At 42.3% G+C, this 13,873-nt stretch overlaps 1 protein-coding gene across 6 annotated transcripts in view; it reads left to right on the top strand.

Moving 5' to 3' along the window:
- The first annotated feature begins 232 nt into the window (after positions 1-232).
- COG6 (component of oligomeric golgi complex 6) overlaps positions 233-13,873 on the top strand; it is a 164,840-nt gene continuing 151,199 nt past the window's right edge. For 3 of the 6 annotated variants that reach the window (XR_007513179.1, XM_049853371.1, XM_049853375.1), the window contains exon 1: positions 233-437. Coding sequence is in view for 2 of the 6 variants with exons in the window: in XM_049853371.1 (XP_049709328.1) it covers positions 306-437 (132 nt within the window). In the remaining 4 variants the exon portion in view is untranslated. Of the gene's footprint in view, positions 438-3,369; positions 3,788-10,898; positions 11,013-13,873 lie in introns of all 6 variants that reach the window. The other 3 variants (XM_049853374.1, XM_049853372.1, XM_049853373.1) reach the window with 3 other exon arrangements.

Below are 13,873 nucleotides of genomic sequence, written 5' to 3' on the forward strand. Positions count from 1 at the left end.
CTGCCTAATTATGTCAGAATTTCATAGATCCTGAAGTCCAAAATATCTTAAATTTCCAAACTCAGCCTGCCTTCAACTCCGAGCCATTTTGATTTCCTCCTCCCACCAGGGGTGTGTCTCTGTTAGCCCCGCCCCCTCTCCTGTCGGCCTCAACTATTGGCCTTCCAGGAGTTTCGGTCTCCGTCGTCTCTGGAACGCTGGCGCGCACGCGCAGCACTGTGGCGCATGCGCAGTGCCGGGCGCTGCGGGTCTTGGCCGCTGCTTGTGGCTGAGGTGGCTGCGGAGGCGTGGCTGACGCTGGCGCTATGGCCGAGGGCAGCGGGGAAGTAGTCGCAGTGCCCGCGTCCGGGGTTGCCAGCGGGACCTCGGCGCAGGCCAGCAACCCGCTGTCGCGGAAGCTGCATAAGATTCTGGAGACGCGCTTGGACAACGACAAGGTGAGCGGGCTGGAAGGGCCTGGGCGTCACGGGCCCCGCGGGGCCGACGGGATCGGGACGGCTTCTGTCCCAGGGCGACCTCTGTCGGCGCCCGGGTCCGTCGGCGCCCACGCCGCCTCCCTGGCCCTCCGCGGGGGACCTCCGGCGACCCCAGACCCTTGGCCAGCGGCGTGGGGCTTGGGCAGGCAGGAGCCCGGGGAGGAGCGGGTCCTCGAGGCCCGCTGGGCCGGGGGCGACGGCGTCCGGGGAGGGCCCGCGGAGCGCTGGGGTCAGCGACGGGGAGGCGAGGGCGAGCCCGGGGCCGGAGGAGGAGCCCCGAGGGAGACCCGGCGGGCAGCGAGCCGCGCGGGGTCCGGGGTCCGGGAGAGCCCCGGGGGAGTGTGGAGGTGACCGAGCGTATCCGCGCGCGAGTGGAAGAGCTGAAAACACCCTCCGCCCTGCGAAGACTGCTTCCTGCCCCGGCTGCCGTGGAGGCCCGTTCACTGGTGTGGGCTGCTGGTGTGGGCTGGTGGTCAGCTCGGCACCGGCCGCCTCCGTACAGGGGAAGCGCCCGCAGGTTCCCCAGGTACCTCCGCAAAGGTGGCTCGGATTGTGCAGCCCGGGTCACTGAATCCCTAGGTGAGTTAGTCAGGGCGCTGTAGCGTACAAAAGGAAAAAAAAGGTCAAAGTGAGAGCTTTATACATAAACTGTGTGTTTGCAGGCAACTGAAAATAAGCTGGCTTGTGTGTCTGAAAACAATATTATAAAGTCAAGTATTATAAAGTAAAGATGGGTGGGCGCCATGACTTACTAGATGTGACCCCTAAATTGGTGCGTTATGATTTCAGTGAGTCCTTGGAAACCCTGGTGGCATAGTGCTTAAGAGCTACGCCTGCTAACCAAAAGGTCGGCAGTTCGAATCCACCAGGCACTCCTTGGGAACCCTATAGGGCGGCTCTACCTTGTACTATAGGGTCGCTATGAGTCAGAATCGATTGGACGGCAGTGGGTTTGGTTTTTTGGTTGGTTTTGGAAACCTTGGTGGCTAATGGTTAAGTGCCATGGCTGGTGACCAAAAGGTCAGCAGTTTGAATCTACAGGCGCTCCTTGGAAACCCTATGGGACAGTTCTACTCTGTCCTGTAGGGTCGCTGTGGGTCGGAATGAACTTCACAGCAACTGGGTTTTTTTTTTTTTAAGCTGTAACTTTCTCAGGAGGATTCAGTGAAATAATCCATTTGAAGTGCTCAGCACTGTGCCTGACAGTTACTGTTTCTTAACAAATGTTAATGTAATAATACCACTTATTAAGTGCTTAACATGTGTCTAATTGTGTAACATTGACATCTGTTTCATTTACTATAGCTACTCTGATGTTACCATTAATCATTTGCCCTAGGGTGGATTCCGATTTATGGTGACTCCAATGTGTGTCAGAGTAGAACTGCACTCCGTGGGGCTTTCAATGGCTGATTTTTCAGCAGGAGAGCACCAGGCCTTTCTTCTGAGGCACCTGTAGGTGTGCTGGAACATCCAGCCTTGAGGTTGGCGGCTAGTGCGTTAACTGTTTGCACCAGCCAGGGACTCCTTACTGAGATGAAGGTAACATCATCTCCATTTTACCTCTGGGGAAAACAAGGCATGGAGAGCACGCACCCAGGTTAAGTCACATAACTAGGTGGAGGTGTGACTTGCACCTGTGCTTGTGTGATTTTGTTTATTCAGCAATTACTGACCACTTCTTATAAACTGAGGAACCCTGGTGGTACAGTGGTTAAAGCGTTTGGCTGCTAACCTAAAGGTCAACAGTTCGAACCCACCAGCTGCTCCTCGGGAGAAAGGTGGGGCAATCTGCTTCCATGAAGATTTACAGCCTTGGAAACCCTTTGGGGCAGTTGTACTCTGTCCTGTAGGGTTGCTGTGAGTCGGAATCTACTCAACGAGAGTGGGTTTGGTTTTTGGCCTTTCAAACTGGACTTTAGGACAATTAAAGCCATAGTCAAATAAATGAATTTATTTTGTTTTTAGGTATAATAAATATTTGTATTTGTAAAAACACTTTTGCTTTCTCTTAGGTATTAAAGTGAATTTAAATTCTCAGTTTAGCCAGTACTTCAAAGAGCATTGTAACAGAAAAATGGAAGGATAAGTCTGTTAGCATATTCATTCATTCAGTGTAGGAATTTTTATCTGTAGCCTTTGCGTCCTGTTGGGATATCCCACGCTTGATCCTCTGTTCTCTTCTCTACCCAGAGTCTCTCTGGAGAACTGTTCGAGTTCCATGGTTTTAAGTAGTGAGAAGTTTAAAATGTCAAATTTATAACCCTGTTCCTGGAATCTCTACTGAGTTCTAGATTTATAGAGTCAGTTGTCTATGTGACACCTCCAATTGGCTATCATGGCCAGATGAGCACTTGATTTCTCCCCAGACTGGCTGCTCCTCTGATAGTAAAGAGCGTCACCATTTACCTGCGCAAGCCAGAGGCATAGGAGTCATGGAGGAGTAGTTTTTGATTCTTCTCATTTTTTCACACCTTACATCCGGTCCATTAACAAATTCTTCAGGTGTGTTGTAGTGGAATAACCACAAGTCTATTTAAATTTAAAAACAAGACTTTTATTAGGGCAGGAGAATGTTCTACAAAACAGGGAAACACAGTGCTGGAAGAAATCCAACAATGTGCTCTAGAGGGCTGCAGAAATACAGGGACTTAAGAAGGAAAAAAACTGAAACAGCAAGGTATAGCTAAACTTTTTAAAATAATTTTTATTGTGCTTTAAGTGAAAGTTTACAAATCAAGTCAGTCTCTCAAACAAAAGCTTATATACACCTTGCTACATACTCCCAATTACTCTCCCCCTCATTAGACAGCCCGCTCTCTCCCTCCACTCTCTCTTTTCGTGTCCATTACGCCAGCTTCTAACCCCCTCTACCTTCTCATCTCTGCCCCAGGGAGGAGATGCCAACGTAGTCTCAAGTGTCCACCTGATCCAAGAAGCTCACTCCTCACCAGCATCCCTCTCCGACGCATCATCCAGTCCAATCCAGGTCTGAAGAGTTGGCTTCGGGAATGGTTCCCATCCTGGGCCAACAGAGGGTCTGGGGACCATGACCACCGGGGTCCTTCTAGCCTCAGTCAGACCATTAAGTCTGGCCTTTTTATGAGAATTTGGGGTCTGCATCCCACTGTTCTCCTGCTCCCTCAGGGGTTCTCTGTTGTGTTCCCTGTCAGGGGAGTCATCGGTTGTAGCCGGGCACCATCTAGTTCTGGACCCAGGATGATGTAGTCTCTGGTTCATGTGGCCCTTTCTGTCTCTTGGACTCGTAATCGCCTTGTGTCCTTGGTGTTCTTCATTCTCCTTTGATCCAGGTGGGTTGAGACCAATTGATGCATCTTAGATGGCTGCTTGCTAGCGTTTAAGACCCCAGATGCCACTCTTCAAAGTGGGATGCAGAATGTTTTCTTAATAGATTTTATAATGCCAGTTGACTTAGATGTCCCCTGAAACCATGGTCCCCAAACCCCTGTCCTTGCTACACTGGCATTCGAAGCATTCAGTTTATTCAGGAAACTTCTTTGCTTTTGGTTGAATCCGATTGTGCTGACGTCCCCTGTACTGTGTGGTGTCTTTCCCTTCACCTAAAGTAGTTCTTATCTGCTATCTAATTAGTGAATGCCACTCTCCCTCCCTCCCTCCCTCCCTCCCTCACCACCTCCCCACTCTTGTAACCACAAAAGAATGTATCCTTCTCAGTTTAAACTGTTTCTCAAGTTCTTACAATAGTGCTCTTATACAACATTTGTCCTTTTGCAGCTGACTAATTTCACTCAACATAATGCCTTCCAGGTTCTTCCATGTTATAAAATGTTTCACAGATTCCTCACAGTTCTTTATCGATGCATAGTATTCCATTGTGTGAATATACCATAATTTATTCGTTCATCTGCTCACGGGCACCTTGGCTGCTTCCATGTTTTTGCTATTGTAAGCAGTGCTGCAATAAACATGGGTGTGCATGTATCTGTTCATGTAAAGGCTCTTATTTCCCTAGGATCTATTCCAAGGAGTGGGATAGCTGGATTGTATGGTAATTCTATTTCTAGCTTTTTAAGGAAGTGACAAAATGATTTCCAAAGTGGTTGTACCATTTTACATTCCCACCAGCAGTGTTTAAGAGTTCCAGTCTCTCCACAGCCTCTCCAACGATTATTATTTTGTGTTTTTTGGATTAATGCCAGCCTTGTTGGAGTGAGATGAAATCTCATTGTAGTTTTGATCTGCATTTCTCTAATGGCTAATGATCATAAACATTTCCTCATGTATCTATTAGCTACCTGAATGTCTTCTTTAGTGAAGTGTCTAGTCATATCTTTTGCCCATTTTTTAATTGGGCTGTTCGTCTTTTTGTAGTTGAGTTTTTGCAGTACCATGTAGATTTTAGAGATCAGGCACTCATCGGAAATGTTATAGCTAAAAACCTTTTCCCAGTCTGTAGGTAATCTTTTTACTCTTTTGGTGATATCTTTGGATGAGCACAGGTGTTTGATTTTTTAGGAGCTCCCAGTTATCTAGTTTTTCTTCTACGTTCTTTATAATGTCTTGTATACTGTTTATGCCATGTATTAGGGCTCCTAACATTGTCCCTATTTTTTCTTCCATGATCTTTATCATTTTAGATTTTATATTTAGGTCTTTGATCCATTTTGAGCTTGTTTTTGTGCATGGAGTGAGGTATGGGTCTTGTTTCATTTTTTTGCAGATGGATATCCAGTTATGCCAGCACCATTTGTTAAAAAGGCTGTCTTTTCCCCATTTAACTGTTCTGGGGCCTTCGTCAAATATCAACTTATATGGGGATGGATTTATGTCTGGATTCTCAATTCTGTTCCATTGGTCTATGTATGTGTTGTTGTACCGGTACCAGGCTGTTTTGACTACTGTGGTGGTATAATAGTTTCTAAAATGAGGTAGGGTAAGGCCTCCCACTTTGTTCTTCTTTTTCAGTAATGCTTTACTTATCTGGGCCTCTTTCCCTTCCATATGGAACTGGTGATTTGTTTCTCCATCTCATTAAAGAATGTGGTTGGGATTTGGATTGGAATTGCATTAAATGTATGGATCGTTTTTGGTAGGATAGACATTTTTATAATGTTAAGTCTTCCTATCCATGAGCAAGGTATGTTTTTCCACTTATGTAAGTCTCTTTTGGTTGCTTGCAGAAGTGTAATGTAGTTTTCTTTGTATAAGTATTTTACATCTCTGGTAAGAGTGATTCCCAAGTGTTTTGTCTTCTTGGGGGCTACTGTAAATGGTATTGCTTTGGTGATTTCCTCTTTGATGTTCTTTTTGTTGGTGTAGAGGAATCCAACTATTTTTGTATGTTTACCTTGTATCCCGATACTCTGTTGAACTCTTCTATTAATTTCCATAGTTTTCTGAAGGATTCCTTAGGGTTTTCTGTGTATAAGATCATGTCATCTGCAAATAGAGATACTTTTACTTTTTCCTTACCAATCTGTATGCCCCTTATTTCTTTATCTAGCCTAATTGCTCTGGCTAGGACCTCCAACACAATGTTGAATAAGAGCAGTGGTGATAAAGGGCATCCTTGTCTGGTTCCCGATCTCAGTGGGAATGCTTTCAGGCTGTCTTCATTTAGGGTGATGTTGGCTGTTGGCTTTGTATAAATGCCCTTTATTATGTTGAGAAATTTTCCTTCTATCCCTATTTTGCTGAGAGTTTTTGTCATGAATAAGTGTTGAACTTTGTCAAATGCCTTTTCTGCATCAATTGATAAAATCATGTGATTCTTGTCTTTTATTTATGTGGTGGATTACATTAATTGTTTTTCTAATGTTGACCCATCCTTGCATACCTGGTATGAATCCCACGTGGTCACGGTGAATTATTTTTTTGATATGTTGTTGAATTCTATTGGCTAGAGTTTTGTTGAGGATTTTTGCATCTACATTCGTGAGGGATATAGGTCTATAATTTTCTTGTGGTGTCTTTACCTGGTTGTGGTATCAGGGATATGGTGGCTTCATAGAGTGAGTTTGGTAATATTCTGTCCTTTTCTATGCTCTGAAATACCTTTAGTAGTAGTGCTGTTAACTCTTCTCTGAAAGATTGGAAGAACTCTGTAGGGAAGCTGTCTGGACCAGGGCTCTGTTTTTTGGGAGTTTTTTGATTACCTTTTCAATCTCTTCTTTTGTTATTTGTCTGTTTAGTTGATCTGCCTCTGTTTGTGTTCCTTTGGTTAGGTAGAGTGTTTCTAGGAATTCCTGCATTTCTTCTAGATTTTCAAATTTGAGTATAGTTTTTCATATGATTCTTTTAATTTCACATGGGTCTGTTGTAATGTCGCCCATCTCATTTCTTATTTGGGTTATTTGCTTCCTCTCCTGTTTTTCTTTTGTCAGTTTGGCCAGTGGTTTATCAATTTTGTTGAGTTTTTCAAAGAACTAGCTTTTGTTCTTGTTAATTCTTTCAATTGTTTTTCTGTTTCCTTTAGTTCAGCTCTAATTTTTATTATTTGTTTTCTTCTGGTGCCTGTGGGTTTCTTTTGTTGCTCTCTTTCTATTTGTTCAAGTTGTAGGGATAATTCTTTGATTTTGGCCCTTTCTTCTTTTTGTATTTGTGCATTTATTGATATAATTTGGCCTCTGAGCACCGCTTTTGCTGTGTCGCAAAGGTTCTGATAGGAAGCGTTTTCATTCTCATTGGATTCTCTGAATTTGTTTATTCCACCCTTAATGTCTTCTATAATCCAGTCTTTTTGGACCAGGGTATTGTTCAGTTTTCAAGTGTTTGATTTTTTTCTCTGCTTTTCCTGTTACTGATTTCCACTTTGATGGGCTTATGGTCAGAGAAGATGCTTTGTAATTTCTCAGCATTTTGGATTCTGCTAAGGCTTGCTTTATGACCTAATATGTGGTCTATTCCAGAGAATGTTCCATGTGTACTAGAAAAGAAAGTATAGTTGGTTGCTGTTGGGTGGAATGTTTTGTATATGTCTATGAGGTCAAGTTGGTTGATTGTGGGATTTACATCTTCTGTGTCTTCATTGAGCTTGTTTCTGGATGTCCTGTCCTTCACCGAAAGTGGTGTGTTGAATCCTCCTACTATTATTGTGGAGCTGACTATCTTACTTTTCAACGCTGATAGAGTTTATTTTATGTATCTTGCAGCCCTATCATTGGGTGCATAAATATTTAATATGGTTATATCTTCTTGGTGTATTGTCCCCTCAATCATTATATAGTGTCCTTCCTTATCCTTTGTGGTGGATTTAACTTTAAAGTCTATTTTGTCAGAAATTGATATTGCCACTCCTGCTCTTTTTTGATTGTTGTTTGCTTGGTATACTAAGTCTTAAGATGTATCTCTTGTAGGCAGCATATAGACGGATCTTGTTTTTTCATCCATTCTGCCACTCTCTGTCTCATTATTGGTGCATTTAGTCCATTTATATTGAGGGTAATTATGAATTTCGTGCTATTGTTTCGATGTCTTTATGTGCGTGTTGTTGACAGTTTCTTTTTCTCACTTAATTTTATGTGCTGCGTAGATTTTCTTTATATGTTGTTCTTTCCTTGTATTTGTTGTTGTTAATTTTGTTTCTGCTGAGTCTCTATTTTTTTCTTGTATTTTATTTTGATGAGTAGGTTAGTTTGTCTCCTTTGTGGTTACCTTATTATTTACCCCTATTTTTCTAAATTTAAACCTAACTTTTATTTCTTTGTATTGCGGTATCTTCCTCTCCATATGGAAGGTATATGATTACATTCCTTAGTCCCTCTTTATTATTTTAATGTTGTCTTCTTGCATATACTAACATCACTGTTACCCTGTTTTGACCTTTTTTTTTCTTTTCATAATCTTGCTTTGTTTTTTTGGATTTCCCTGTTTGGGTTGACTTCTGGTTGCTCTGCCCAGTGTTCTAGTCTTGAGTTGATACCTGATATTGTTGATTTTCTAACCAAAGAACTCCCTCTAGTATTTCTTGTAGTTTTGGTTTGGTTTTTACAAATTCCCTAAACTTGTGTTTATCTGGAAATGTCTCAATTTCACCTTCATATTTAAGAGACAGTTTTGCTGGATGTATGATTCTTGTTAGGTATTTTTTTTCCTTCAATATTTTAAATATGTACTGATTAACTGCTACAGCTGCTAACCTAAAAGGTCTGCAGTTGAAATCTGCAGGCGCTCCTTGGAAACTACGGGGGAGTTCTACTCTGTCCTACAGGGTCGCTATGAGTTGGAATTGACGTGACAGCGCTGGTTTAGGTTCTTTTTGGTTTTCCTCCCATTGCCTTCTTGCCTGCGTGGTTTCTGCCGAGTAGTCCGAGTTTATTCTTTTTTTTTTTTTTTAATAATTTTTATTGAGCTTTAAGTGAACGTTTACAAATTAAGTCAGTCTGTCACATATAAGCTTATATACACCTTACTCCATACTCCCACTTACTCTCCCCCTAATGAGTCAGCCCTTCCAGTCTATCCTTTCGTGACAATTTTGCCAGTTTCTAACCCTCTCTACCCTCCTATCTCCCCTCTAGGCAGGAGATGCCAACACAGTCTCAAGTGTCCACCTGATACAAGTAGCTCACTCTTCCTCTGCATCTCTCTCCAACCCATTGTCCAGTCCCTTCCATGTCTGATGAGTTGTCTTTGGGAAAGGTTCCTGTCCTGGGCCAATAGAAGGTTTGAGGACCATGACCGCCGGGATTTCTCTAGTCACACTGAGTTTATTCTTAATGGCTCTCCTTTGTAGGTGACCTTTTGTTTATCCTTGGCTGCTCTTATAATTCTCTCTTTATCTTTGGTTTTGGCAAGTTTGATTATAATATGTCTTGGTGATCTTCTTTTAACATCTACCTTATGTGACTTTAGAAGAGCATCTTGGATAGATATCTTCTCATCTTTCACGATATCGGGGAAGTTTTCTGCCAACAAATCTTCAGAAATTCTCTCTGTATTTTCTGTTATCCCTCCCTGTTCTGCTACTTCAGTCACTCATACGTTATTTCTCTTGATAGAGTCCCATGTGATTCTTAAGGTTTCTTCATTTTTTAAAATTCTTTTATCTGATTGTTCTTCAGACATATTAGTGCAAGTGTTTTATCTTCAAGTTCAGAAATTCTAGCTTCTACTTGCTCAGTTCTGTTCCTCTGACTTTCTATTAAGTTGTCTACCTCTGTGATTTTGTTGTTAATCTTCTGAATTTCTGATTGCTATCTGTGGATTTATCCAGCTTATTAAACTTTTCATTATGTTCCTGAATAATCTTTGTAATTTCTTTGGTTGCTTTATTTGTGTGTTCCTTGACTTTTTTTCATATTGCCTGATTTCCTTTGTGATGTCTTAAAGGACTCTGTATATTAAAGTTTTGTATTCTGTCCCTGGTAATTCCAGGAATGCACTTTCGTCTAGAAGAACCCTGGATTCTTTGTTTTGAGTGCCTGTTGAGGTGATCATGGTCTGTTTCTTTATGTGACTTCATATTGACTGCTTCCTCCGAACCATCTATAAGTTATTGTATGAGTTTATGCTTGTTTACTGTGTCGTAGCTGCTTGCTTTGTTTTGTTTTGGTATACCCCTATGGGTTGTTTGAGCGAGTTAGCTGGATTATCTTTGTCTTTGGAGCTCTGACGTCCTGTCCCCAGCTGGCTAGAGCTGTTATCAGGTATATCAGTCTAGGAGTCCCTTCAGTCTTCTTGTATGAATTCAACTCAGGTGTCCAGGTAGCTGATCATCAAGTGTGTGGTACAGGCTTTGTCTACAGTGTTAGAGGGCAGGGGTGATTGGCGTATATACTGGTATCTGATTGCAGCAGGGGGTCACGCTCTGAAGAAGGCAGGGGGCTGAGAGCCGACCCCCGAGTGTCTCTGAGGAAAGTGCATCCCTGTTCCCTAGAGCGTGCAGGTGGGTGGGTTTTACAGATGGACCATGGGCACCCAACGTTTTTGGTTGTAAGGACTGGGAGGTACCAGTTATCTTTGGACCCCTGTTGAGGGTGACTGGGTGACATGAATGGAGCTACCAGTCCTTAGGTCCCTGATGTGGGTATATGAGGACCTTGTTTAAAAGGCAAAAGAATGTCAAACATCAAACACCCACCACTGCACCTCACAGCTGAAATGGTTGGAGTTTGCCAACAAGGGCCTATTCTTCCGAAATAGGCCCACACAGGTCCATGCAGAAGGGAAAGATTCTCAAAGTCCACAGACAGTTTATGCCTAGACAGGAGCCACTGCTGTCCTGAGCTCCCCCAGTTAATGGAGCTAGGAAATTACCTTTTCCCCCAATTGCAAATTTTTTCCTTCCCCAAGGCTAGGAGGACATCTCTAGGTGCTCATCAGGGCCTATCTCAGGCCCAGGAAATTCAGCTGCTGAAGCTGGTTTGGGGGCGGGAGGGCACGGGAAAATATACGCAAGGGTTTAACTTTGCTGAGAGCGCCATCATTCTTTGGTTTCAGAGGTGTGCGTAGACTGTGTGGCTGGCTGCTCCCTAAGGAGACTGCAGCTGAACGGTAGCACCAGCCCGCCACTGCACCTCCAGGAATGGTGCCTGAGGGCTCCTCGCGATTCAGGTCTGGTAACTCCTCTTAGCTTCCGAATGGCCTCTTCCTCCCCCGTCCCTCAGTTCATTTTCTAAGCTTGCCATTGAAGCTCAGGGCTCCCAGCTTGTCAGAAACATACTCGTTTCACTTGTTTTTTTGGGTCTTTGTTGTAAAGAGGGCTCGCCAGAAGCATCTGTCTATTCCACCGTCTTGGCTTTGCCTCCAGCTGGAATATTTTTATTGGTTAACATTTACAGAGCTTAGACAGCATGCTAACAAGGTTATGGAAAAGTACTGGGTTTGTAGGGACTCAGGTACAGGTTGGAAGAGCGTTTGTTTTATGTAGCAAAGAGTATTTTCTGAGAATTGGCTGACCTCCAAAGTCACATGTTTAACACCTGTAATCATCTTCCCTTTACATTGGCCATTTTAAACCACAAGCTCATCTGCTTAGAACTTTTGAACGAGCAGAATAGGGTAGACAAAACCACCTTTATCTAGGTCAGGTACAGTGGAAAGTTTCACAGAAGTGCCAAACTGCATATGACAGAAACTGCATTTACACATCTAAGATGGAGTTGCTTAGGACAAGATGGGATTGGTTTAGACGCTAGCTAGAAGTCCCAGGCATGTGAAGAGTTTTAATTTTGCAATTCTCTTCTTCAGGTTCTGTCTTGAAAAAATTTTTTTTATAATAGTTCCTCTTTTTCCGTCTGTGCTGCTACCATCTTGATCTAAGCAAATGTTAAATCTTTAACTGTTTTCAGCGCCTTCTTTTTTTTTTTTATATTCTACATACTTAATTGCTTCCTATTCCCTCTCTACCATCCAGTCTCCTCACAACGTTGTAATCAACTTTTTAGTATATGTAGCATATTACATTACTCCCCTGCTTAAAATCTCTGGTAATTTTAATGGCAGATCCCATTGTAAACTATTCTGATGGCTCAGTATTCTTCAGTCACACTGGCCTTCTTTCTGCTGCTGTAGGGTCTTTATGCTTGCTGTTCTCTCTGCCTGAGGGAGGCCTTCCCTGACAACTCTCTAAAGAAGGTCCCCAGTCCTCCCTGCACACTGTGCTCTGGTAGTGCTTGCCTCATTGTATTAGTGTCCTATTTTATTTCTTTTGTAACAAAGTACCATAGATTTATTGTTGTTAATTGCCATCTAGTCTGTTCTGATTTATGCCATCCCCACAAATTTAGTGGCTTAAAACAATACAGATGCATTCTCTTATAGTTCTAAAAAAAAAAAAATAGTTCTAGAGGCCATAAATCTAACATCAGTCTCAATAGGCTAAAATCAAGATGTCAGCAGGGCTGGTTCCTCCGGGAGGCTGTAGGGGAGGATCCTTTTCCCTGCCTTTTCCAGCTTTTAGAGACCATCCTTGTTGTTTGACTCATGGCCCTGAATCACTTTCATCTCAGCTTCTGTGGTCACGTTGCCTTCTCTGACTCTGAACCTCCTGCTTCCGTCTTGTAAAGACCCTTGGGATTACATTGGACCTACCTGGGTCATCTGGGATAATCTCACCATCTCCAGAGTGTTAATTTAATAATCACATCTGCAGAGTCCCTTTGCCATATAAGGTAACATATTCAGGGATTCTGGGGATTAGGACATGGACATCTTAAATCAAAACCAAACCAAACCCACTGCCGTCGAGTCGATTCCGACTCATAGCGACCCTATAGGACAGAGTAGAATTGCCCCATAGAGTTTCCAAGGAGCACCTGGTGGATTTGAACTGCTGACCTCTTGGTTTGCAGCTGTAGCACTTAACCACTACGCCACCAGGGTTTCCGTGGACATCTTAGGGTGGCCATTATTCAGCCTACCATATTCATCATCCTCTTTTACTTTCTTTTCAGTACTGTAGCTGTCTGCAGTTATCTTGTTTATTTATTTGTTTTTTGCCGTTACTCCCTGTAGAATGTAAGGTACTGGTAAGTGAGGGACTGGCCTGTTTTTATTGCTGTATCCCCAGCATCTAGAACAGTGCCTGGAATATATTCAGGTATTTGGGACATTTCTGTTACCTAATTACATTAAGTTATACATTAAAAATAACATCATAGTGACTAAATGAGAAGACCCTGATAAGCTTAGTTTAGTGAAGAAGAGAACCAAAAGAATTTTTTTAAAACGAGGCCATTTATTTACCTATTCACCAGTAGAATTTAAATCATACCCACGGAAACAGCCTTAAATTTAATTAATGATTTTTTTTTTTTTAGGTAAAATTATTTTCTTCACATTGATAACATGAAGAGGCTCCATTAATCCGATGTGTGGTAGACCCTAGAATTCTTTCATGTGCTTCTGTTTTCCTTGTGTGTAGTTTGACTCTTGTAGAGAAAATCTGGAACTATTCATAAAATTTTAGATTTCATTTATGTTTTTCACTAGTTAATACATTCACACAGTACAAAGAAACAAAAGAAACGGAAGGGTTTATAATAAAGTATCTCTCTCCAAGTCTGTTCTTAGTTACTCATTTTCTAGCCTGGAGGCCAGCAGTGGTACTTTTTAATATACAAATAAATATACGTGTATATATTCCTTTTTCTTTTTATAAAGTTGATACTACAGCTATTTCTAAACCTTGCTCTTTCATTATTATATTTCGAAGTTCATACTAGGTAAGTGCACAAGGAGCCCCCATCCCTTTTTTAAAATGATGTACCGTAATTTATTTAGCCAGTCACCTTAAATGGACGTTCAGGTTATTGCCAGTGTTTTGTGATGCCAAACAGTTCTGCAGTGAATATGTCGTTCTACACAAGTAAGTATTTCCTTATTGTGTTCTGGAAGTGAAATTTACTGTTAGGGAATGTGAAGGTCATCTGGTATTTTCTGGATGGTTTAATAGAAATGAATTATCTGAAAAT

Source organism: Elephas maximus, chromosome 14 (genome assembly GCF_024166365.1).
Source record: "Elephas maximus indicus isolate mEleMax1 chromosome 14, mEleMax1 primary haplotype, whole genome shotgun sequence".
NCBI classification, from domain to species: domain Eukaryota; kingdom Metazoa; phylum Chordata; class Mammalia; order Proboscidea; family Elephantidae; genus Elephas; species Elephas maximus.